The 10,264-nt window shown below is 38.5% G+C and overlaps 1 protein-coding gene across 2 annotated transcripts; it reads left to right on the top strand.

Moving 5' to 3' along the window:
• The first annotated feature begins 226 nt into the window (after positions 1 to 226).
• On the top strand, positions 227 to 10,264 carry clns1a (chloride channel, nucleotide-sensitive, 1A). 2 transcript variants are annotated; one of them, XM_015385626.1, is made up of 8 exons: positions 229 to 628; positions 3,598 to 3,734; positions 3,937 to 4,077; positions 5,779 to 5,889; positions 6,536 to 6,541; positions 8,268 to 8,441; positions 9,605 to 9,671; positions 9,900 to 10,264. In XM_015385626.1, coding segments are annotated over exons 1-8 (756 nt in total). In that variant the 5' UTR covers positions 229 to 509; the 3' UTR covers positions 9,901 to 10,264. The 2 variants fall into 2 exon arrangements, with proteins under 2 accessions (XP_015241111.1, XP_015241112.1); XM_015385625.1 differs by lacking the exon at positions 9,900 to 10,264 and having other exon boundaries at positions 227 to 628; positions 9,605 to 9,672.

The following is a 10,264-nucleotide window of genomic DNA, read 5'->3' as shown; positions in this document are numbered from 1 at the left end:
AAAATATTTTATTAGGCTAATTTTTAAAATTATTTTTAATTTGATAGTTTCACACAATTCACCACTAGAGGACGCTGGAACTCCATTAAAATAAAATTGCCCAACTACGTAGAAACGTGTACGTGATTTCCAAAGTAACGTAGGGACGTTTTCGGCTCCAACCAATCATCTAGCTGGCGTTGGACATGTGACGTATTTTTGACGTACGGACCAAGCCGCGTTAATTCAGCTTGACGTTGACCGACGTCGTGGTGCAACAGGGATATCAGTTAGCTCACTACCAGCACAAGTTAGAAGTTTTTATGCCAGTTCCCTAAACGCCGTGTTTACCCGAGCGGAAAAGCAAAGAGCGACTACGGCTTATCTTTCTTCCCCTGTCCACCAAGTGACCTACTTAGCAAGACGTTATCCCGGGATAAATTAGCCAGATTTGCTAGCAGAAGTAGGTCACTGAGCTGCTGGTTCGGCCTAGATTCGCTTTCGAGGAAAACTTCGCTGTTTTGCGGACCATGGTTGTTCTGAAAAACATCCATCCTCCCACTGAAGGGGTGCGACATGAGCAAGCCGACACCACGGCGGTGCTGGACGGCCAGAGGCTGGGCTGCGGCACGCTCTACGTCGCTGAAACGTGAGTGATGCACGTGGCGCTTGTTTTCATCCGGATGCTGCAGGTTGGGTTTTAACAAGCTATTCTATGGTGGGAAAGAGGTTCATATGATTGGATATGCTTTTATAAGCAACAAGCTTTAGGTAAACCTTACCAAACCTTACCTTCCTATTGATAGATGTCCTTAAAAAAAAAAAACAGTAACTGTGTATTTACAAATATCTGCACCAGGATAAAAACAAACAAACCTCAAAATGATCTTTATTCTTAAGTTACTGTCCTTGTGGCTAATGGTCTCTTATAGATTATAAAAACGTTCCTCCTGGATTAATGGCATCAGGATCTCTTCATCTGAATAATCCAGTTTCTTCCTGTCTCCAACTGTCTGAAGCAAGGCTGTAACTTTGTGATGAAAGGTGGTGGGGGCACTCTAAGGGAGGGGGGCTGATGGACCTACACTTTCATTAGGTTTTTGTATTTTCCATAAATGAGCTCAAACATATTTATTGAACGCTTTCCCAAAAACATCAATGTATATAGAAAAAATGATGAATAACAACGGATTCCGATGCCAAAATCGATAAATCATGCATCCCTAGCAGTACAATTTCAATTTCATACGCTGCATTTTAAATGTAGCATAATTTTTTGTAAACTTTCTGGTAAATTTGGAGATATATTTTATTGCATGTTGCATATCACAGTAAATTTGTTTGACCTTTAAATCTGCAGCTCTCCCTACTTCACTCTGAGCTCTGTTTAAAAATGATTTGTGAACCTATTTACTAATATGATGATGCCAGAAACTAAATTTCAATATGTGTAGAAGCTCTGCAGTCTGATTCTGTCTGCACTATAAGAAAACATGGGTTCATTTTAACCTGTAATTGACTCAAAATGCTCTGAACACAGATGGCTGCACCGAACTCTGTTACCTTTGGCTAAAGTACATAAGCAGAAAAGGGGGCGGGAAAGTGGAAATTATTGGTGGGGACATGTCCACACCAGTCCTTCAGAAAGTTACGCTTGTGGTCTGAAGGTGGATTCTCACAAAACAGTAACTTTGCCTCAGCTCCTGCTTCCTGCAGAAAGCTGTTCTGTCAGGTTTCTAATTGAGAATTCTTGGAGATGTTTTGCTTATGTGCTAAACTTCTTGATACCAGGCCAAAAGGCTCTGGTTTAGAGCTTCCACTTCCTCTGGTAGATGAGGAGAGCCCACCTGCCCCCACCCATCCTCACCACCTTCTACAGAAGCACCATAGAGAGCGTTCTGACCAGCTGTTTCACTGTGTGGTGTGGAGGCTGCAGTGTCTCAGACTGGAAGAAGGTGAGAAGAACAGCATAGAGGATCATCGGGGCTCCTCTTCCCTCCTTAAATGACATTTCATCCCAGCACTGCATGTCCCGAGCCCATAACATCATAAATGACCCCGCACACCCCCACCATGGACTGTTCTCCCTGCTGCCCTCTGGGAAGAGGCTTTGCAGCATTGGATGCAGGTCCAACAGATTCTGCAACAGTTTCTTCCCCTTAGACAGTTAAACTGTGTGTGGGGGGGAAACATCTCTAAATCATGTCACAGACTGCATCACACTGATAACACCAAACCAAAAATACTGCATATTTGCACCAAATATATATTAATGCTCTGAACTTCCATATCAGTGCTTTTTTTGCACAATGGTTTTTCTCCCGCACATTTACATTTGATTACTGCTGCATTTTATGGTAAGGAAATGTTCATTTACTTCCTGAAAAGTAGATAAGGAAATTTCATTTTGGATATACTCTGTATACAAAATGACTTCAAAAGTTGTCTAAATTTAGTCTTCTCACTGATACACTCACAGCTGCTAGATGCCATTTTATAGGAAGCTCCAAAATGTTTTTGATCCTACCAGAACATATCTCCCCTTTAGGTTCTGTATGTGTCCCTAAATGAGCTGCTATCCTGAACCAGTGGCTCTTTGCCAGGCCTCTAAGGATCGGAGAATTCAGATCAGTTTGGCAGGGATTAGGGTTGCATCTAACAACTCAATTTAATCGATTCATCTTTTGATTATTGTTTCTATTAGTAATCTGATGAAGATTATTTTATGCAGAATTTAAACCAGGGGAAGCTTAAAATGCTACTTCAGGGTTTCTGGATAGAACGTATTTTCCAGCGGAAAAGATTTTCTGTCTTTAGTGTTAACATTTTTATGTAACTTTTAGTACAATTTTGGCATAATTACTCTGAGTGGGATCCTCTTTAACCTAATGGCATGTTGTAGAGTCTGTTTACTCTTATTAACATTGCTAAATTAGTTGACCATTTTATAAATAATTAATCCAATTATGTTTCAGCACCTGTAGGGATACATCTAGTAGGGATACCGCTGCACAAAATTGCCATTAGCTTTTCATAAAAGGGCGAGTTTTAAGGTAGCAAGAATTATACTTCCTGTTTTCTGCTGAAAGCATCCATCCCTCTCATTCTCTTACAGCCTAGTCCATTGGCTGGACCCAGCATGTGGGAAAACCTTCTTGCAACGTTTTGGCTTCTAATTCATTTTCAAACTGTTCTTGTGTTCTACAAAAATTTTGAGTTTTATTAATTAACATTTTCCTCACTAGACTGTTTCAAATTGTTTGCTTATGGTATGACGCATTCAATGTTTAGGGGGAAAAAAGGATTTCTGAATCCTTGACTGGTTAAGGCTGATTATGCAGAAAATTAGATGTTTTGTTTTGTTTGTTTTTTTGTTTCCTTTTTAGGGACTTTCTTCATAGGACATAATTGCGTTGAGTAATAGTGCTCTTAGCGAAAGAGGGAAACAGATTTAAATACCGTAAACGTTTACATAAACTGAAAGAGCTTCCTCCAAAAGCAAATCTGATCTTTCTTTCAACAGTGTAAATAGCCGGACATGCATGTTAGTTTTTCTTAGCGTTCCTCCAAATTTCAGGAGTCCTGCACCTCTAAGTCGTGGGTTTTTGTTTCTCTCAGGCGTTTGTCGTGGTTTGATGGATCGGGGTTGGGTTTCTCCCTGGAGTATCCCTCCATAGGCCTGCATGCCATCTCCAGGGATGTGAGTGCGTACCCCCAGGAACACCTGTATGTCATGGTGAACGGAAAGCTCAACGGTAAGACAGGAATCCTGTGTTCAATTTGATTAAGCAGTAAAGATCAACAGTCTGTTACAGTGTTCTGTTTGTAACTCCTCTTTTTATGGGAAGCTTCAGCTCTGCTCTCTCTGTTCATAATGCTCCATAGCTGGTCTTTTAGCAGAGAGCTGTTTCTGTAGCCTGCTATGAAACGCATCAATGGCTTGATGTTTTTTTGCAGAAGAGAATGAGGCAGAAATGGCTGAGAAAGCAGCTGGAGACGAGGAGGAGGATGACGGTGGCAGCAGCAGCGGAGGGGAAGATGACGATGATGAAGGGGTGATCTCAGAGATTCGGTTTGTGCCGACCGACAAGACGTCATGTGAGTGACCACTTGTTAGCTGGTCTGAAACATACAGGTGTGTGGTAAAGCAGAGAAACAGACGCCTCAGAGAAGCAGCTGTTTCTGTCCCCCAGTCTGAGGAAGGATAAGGGGCCGTTTGCCGTCTACAGTTAGAAAATCATGCTACTGATTTTTGCCGCTGTGGACGTTTTTATGTTCCGACTGCAGTTATCAGAGACATTTTTAGAAAATCCAGAAAGCTGGAATGTCGAACTTTACAGACCCCCTCCGCCTAAATCAGTTAGCAGAAAAAGACTGAGCAAGTGTGGGTAGTTTAGGAGAAGATGACTTTATAACAAATATTCAGTTCAAAAATAATTTATTAAGCCGACAATAAAGTTAAACGGATATATTCGGGTTATTTCACTCATATTGGCATCATCCCGTAAATGCATATGTTCCCCGATTAATGTACTCAGCAGCCATGAGTCTAAGAGACGAGCATTTGTTGCCCCTCCCTCCTTTAGCTGCTTATTGGTCATGTTTGCCAATGTTTATTTATTTATTTATTTTTTTTGTGTAACTTCTCTCATCTTTTTGTCATTCTTTTTATGTAAATTGAGGAAAAGGTAATATGGATAAGATCTGGTCCTACAAAAATCTGCAGCACATACAGGGGATCAGTTAGCCTGATGTCAAAATAATCGTTATTGGCCTTAAAGAAATGTATTGGCTGGTTCAAATCAAAAATACTCTATTAATCCCAAAGGGAAATAAATGTTGCAGTAACTCAGGAGCACTTATTCAATCAGGATGTTGTAAACAGAGATGCACGGATCCGATGCTTGGATTGGATATCGGCTCAGATTTTGACTAATTAGCCAGATCAGATATTGGTGATTTGATATTGGAGATACACTGCAATGCTTTTAACATGGAACCGTTATTTCTTTCTTTTTGCTGCTTATTTGTTAATAATATAAAGTACATTTATATCTTTTTTTTCATTTGTTACATATTTTTAATGATGTTTATGTTGAGGCTAGAATATATGGCGTGATTATATGGGTAATTCAGTCAACAGGTGAATCAGATCAGCCCAGGTATCGGATAGGAAACAATTGGATCGGTGCATCTCAGGTTATAGATGCTGATGGCTACAGGCAGGGAGGATCTTTTGTAGAGGCCTGTCTTGCATCAGATCTGGAGAAGCCTCTGACTGAAGCGACTCTGCATTTAGTATGGAGTTTGAAAGATAAAATATGTTGGTTAAACTCAAAGTTGGATCCCTTTAAAAGCAAAACTTAAAGAAAGCTGGCTAAATGGACCAAATTCAATGAATTAATTTTTAAAGTAAAATTCTCTTTTGTTACTGAGAATAGACTCAGTAAATACTTTTAACCAACAAAACAGAAACTTTTGACCCAAATGGTTTTGAAGCTCTATGCTTTCCTTTTTTAATGGCAAAAATTAGGTAAAAGGACGATATAAATACGCCAGGCAAAGAAAAAAAACAGATGTGACAAAAAGCAAGAAGATCATCCATAATATGTACAGCATTTAAATAAAACTGCTACAGGATGTCATTTTATGAAGCGATACAAAGTTTATTTGTGCTTTTTTTTTTCTCAGCTGATTTTGAAACATTTTTCTATATAAGTAAATAGCAGTATGTGGGGGCTGTGGTTGCGCTGCCACACATAAAGCATCAGGTTTCTCTGTATTTGCTTTTACATGCAGTGGAGTCCATGTTCTCAGCCATGTGTGAATGCCAGGCCCTTCATCCCGACCCCGATGACTCTGACTCTGACAACGACTTTGAGGGAGAGGAATACGATGTGGAAGAAGCTGGTGAGGAGAAATCTATTGAGAGTTGATTTACAGAGCACAAAGCTGATGTCTTAAATGTGTTAGAAATCTCTACGTTTTCTACTTTCTCAATGTCTCTCAAAGTTAATTTTTCGCCACTCATTTTGGTTTTCATTTGAATGCTTTACGAACAGAACTGCCGATACTATGTGGAAAAAATTCTAGATTAGCAATAGATGAAACCATAAGTAATAAATGCTACTACAGCTTCCTCCTCATCAGTTTCTAAGCTGCTGCTTTTTCTTTGACGTTTTCTTCGACTTCCGCCTGTAAAACCTTCATGATATGATGTCACATTGAAGCTGCGGTCATTGCTTTCTTCTTGAGTGGCTAACTTTCAACATTATCTCAGTACCTGGGAGCAAGAATGAACAGATCCAGAACCTCTGAACTATCTAGAAAATAACTGATGGTTAAATAACATTTTCAGTGTTTTAGAAATTTAGTCATGTGTTTTTAATTTAAAATATGCAGAAGAGCTACTCTAAAGCTTCAAAGCTTATTTATTTATTGTTTCTAATGACTTGAACTGCTGTTTTCCTGTGTAATTCACTATAATTTGTGTTTCTAATAACTTCTCTTCCTTGTTTCTCTCCATTGACCTGCTGTCCAAACCTGACATTTGCAGAAGCAGGTGAGTTGTGCAAAACGCATCACTACAGCGACGACTATAAACCTGACAAATGACAGACACTACCTTCAAAAACTAGCTTTTATTCCAATCATCTCCTGTGGGAGGGGACAATGAAATTCAAGCTGTGAAAGATTTTTGCAAAACAATGTTATACAAGAAACAATGGAAATATATTAAACTAAAGGTGATGAACTGATGTCATTCTTAGCTATGGAAGCGAACAAACCGCTTCATCAATGAATCGTCCAGCCTTACATAAAGGCGTTGATGATGAGATGAATGGAAGCTTCAAGGGGAACAAGAGCATTGAGGTTAAGCTGCTCTACTACCAAAGGTTGCCTCCCAATCCAGTCGTCTTCCTTATACTCAACTCAGATGCTTTCACTCACACGTTGATGACGGTACTATCTGAGCATTTAGCTGAAATATTTCACTTTTAGTAATCAGTTGAAACTTGTGAAATCCTGGATTTAGTTTTAGTTTTTATAGTTTGATCAGCCCGTCAGAAGCTCACAAATCATCTCTTTTCTAATCTGCAAACTCTTGTCCTTTTTTAAGAGCTTTATTTTCTGACCAACAGCTCTGAAGTTCAGGCTGCAGGATGGTGAGAGAGAGAAAGTTGCTCTATTTGATCTCTTTGGGCTGTCAACTTCTCTCCACCATGGCTCATGTTTGGTCTGTAAACTTTGGCGGCCATGTAGAAATGTTCAAGTTAATGTAAGATATTTGAACATGCTCGTGCTAGTTTTGCTATGCGTGATAATCACTAATATATAGACGGTTTGAAATGTCAACTCTATTAAAAAAAAAAAAAAAATCAAAGACGTGGAAAACACATCAGACGTCCATCAATTCATGGATCTGGAGGGACTTCACGTGGAAATATCTGATTTTTCATCAGGCCTAAAGTCAAGAATAAATATAAGGGTACAAGCACGAGGTGTTGGCGGAATTGTAGATCAGTGAACGCCGACCACTCTCGCATGTTTTGGAACGGTCTTAAAATTGTTCAGTTTTGGAAAAATGTACATGAAACTGCAAAGAAGATTCTGGGATATGATATTCCTATGTGTGGTGTGGTACTATATCTTTGCAATTTGAACAATATCAAAGCAAGGGTAAAAGACAGGTATCTGATTATGATGTTAATAGCCACAAAAAAAGCAATTACGAGGAAATGGGGACAGGCAGACCCCCCTTGTCAAGAACAATGGAATGGAATAATAGAAGAAATAAACATGGAAAAACTGACACATCATCTAAGACTTCAACAAACTCAAATGAGAGAAAAATGGAGGAAATGGACAATATTCAGGACAAAAGACAGCGACAAACATAAAGAACTAGATAAACTAGACAGGACAAAGGTCAAATAGAGGAATAACTCTCAAGCGAAAGTTTTATTATATTAAGTGGAATGTGAAATGTTCATCTGCACAGTGTATGTAAAAAAAAAAAAAAAAAGTGAAAATGTCAAAAAGTTAAAAGATAAAAAAAATGTGAAAAAGTTAAGACAAAAAAAAAACAATCTAAAATTCCTATCAACTGCTCTCACACAGTGTGACGTCACCTCAGCTACATATATTATTCTTGAAGCTCAAATTATAGAGGCTGTTCATAGCTTTATTTAAAAAAACTAAAAATCAGAAATGCTCCTAAAAACTCTTGATTGGTTTATCAGGACCCAGAGATGAACCTCTTTCTCCATGTTTCTCCATTCACTCAGAGCACGGCCACGCCGACATCCCAACCTTCTACACGTGTGACGAGGGTTTGTCGGCGCTGACGCAGGAAGGCCAGGCCACGCTGGAGAGGCTGGAAGGGATGCTGGCCCAGTCCGTTGCTCAGCAGTACAACATGGCTGGAGTGAGAACCGAAGAAACTAAACCAGAGTTTGATGGTATGAGTGAAGCCGATGGCACCTTTTGCTGTTCCTGACAGGCTGCCTGCATAACTTTGGTGTGAAGAAATTAAATGGATCTGAAACCTGTTTTAATTTGCAACCGAATGTTAAAAATGTTCCATCGCATTTTTTATTGTTTCACGTTTCTAATCCTGTAGAAAGCAATAAATAAAAAAGGCTGCTATTTGCAAACTAACATTATCTGGCAGGGAGCGATTTTGCAGGACTTAAAAGGATTATTAAACCAGATAAATAATAAAATATGTTCTTTAAAGTTGACTTGGATCTAAATAAAGGGGGTTATTATGAATAAAACCATCCAGGTGGGAGAGAAACAGGACCCTAACCGGTTAAAACAAGAGTTTTAAATTGTGAGCAAACAGAAATAGATCAGCTAAAGGAAAGTAAGCATGACTAGAAATAAAAATAAATAAATAAAAATTTGCATAAAAGCAAGGTTCTGGTCAGCAGCATTAGGAATGTAAAAAGTATTTAAACAACTGAGTTAAGGATTTTATTGTTGTTGTTTTTTTTTTTCTATTATAAAGATGCATCATTATGATTTGTATAAAGCCAGAGTGACTAGCCATTGAATCCAGTAGATCTGTGTCATAACTTACATTTTTGTTGAAACTTCTAAATATTTGTCTGAGCAATTGTCAAATTTCAGTCTTTAATAGGAAACGTGCAGCAACTCCTCAATGTGTCAAAGGTTCGTCATGCTAGAATGAAATGTCTCAGTCAGGTTCTGCTAATGACCCGGTCTAAAAGCTGCAAGAATCCTCCAAGACTGAGTTTGAAACTCCTGCTCTTTGAGGATTGATTTCATATTTCTCCTTAGTATTGTTTGAAAATTAGTGGCCTGTCTTACTGTTAATGTGATGGATTAAAAATATGACAGTTGGAACATTTGATTAATTTTTAAATATAAAGGAAAATCTTTTTCTACTTTTGATATTTCTTGATGATAAAGCAAAATTCTACAATTTACAGATAAAGTTTAGGAAGTTCTTTACTAATAAATTAAAAGCTCTTCTTCAAGACTTTGCTCTTTTAAAACTTGTTGGACCAAATTTCTTTTAGATGGAATCTTGGCTTCATTTTTAATATTTATATAAAACAGGATGGTATATGAAGATGATTTAAATGTAATCTTACAGACGGGATGGAGGTGGATGCTGCAGCGATGGAGGCCGGCCAGTTTGAAGACGCGGACGTTGAACACTAGTAAGGACAGACCTTTGAATTAGTAGATTTATTTAGACAATTTAGTATTTGATTTTAGTATTTGTGATATATATTTATTCAGATTCCAGTTTGTTTAAAATAATTTTGTGCTAAACTTATACTTTAAACTGATTATTAAAAATCCTGCTGATTTTATTTTGTTTGGAAAATCTAAATCCAAACAAATGTTACAGGCCTTCTCATGCACATGTTTGGCTCCCCCTGCAGGAGGAAATCGTGTCTACATCCACACAAAGCACCAGTGGGATCAGAGAAGGAGACGGCAGCACTTATTTACGGCTTCCTGCTCTGACCCACACCCTCTTCCTGTTCTGGGAATTTTCTGTTCTCTCCTCTTGTGCTGAACCTCTTCCTAGTCTCCCCATATTTCTTGCGCTAAAGCTCACGTGTTGCAGTAGGACGATGTTTTTTTCATGGTCAAATCTTGAAGATGCAGCGAGCTACCGATGAACTGGAAGGCTGCTGGAACATAAACAAACCCTGTTGACTTTATTAAAACATTTTGGGTTGTACATAATTTAACTGTTTCCCCTCCTTTGTCTTTGTAAGAAATGATCAATAAAATAATTTTG

The sequence above is a fragment of the Cyprinodon variegatus genome, unplaced genomic scaffold (assembly GCF_000732505.1).
Source record: "Cyprinodon variegatus isolate N-32 unplaced genomic scaffold, C_variegatus-1.0 Scaffold345, whole genome shotgun sequence".
NCBI lineage: Eukaryota > Metazoa > Chordata > Actinopteri > Cyprinodontiformes > Cyprinodontidae > Cyprinodon > Cyprinodon variegatus.
The sequence above is the reverse complement of the archived record's forward strand: the minus strand, read 5'-3'. Positions and strand labels throughout refer to the sequence as shown.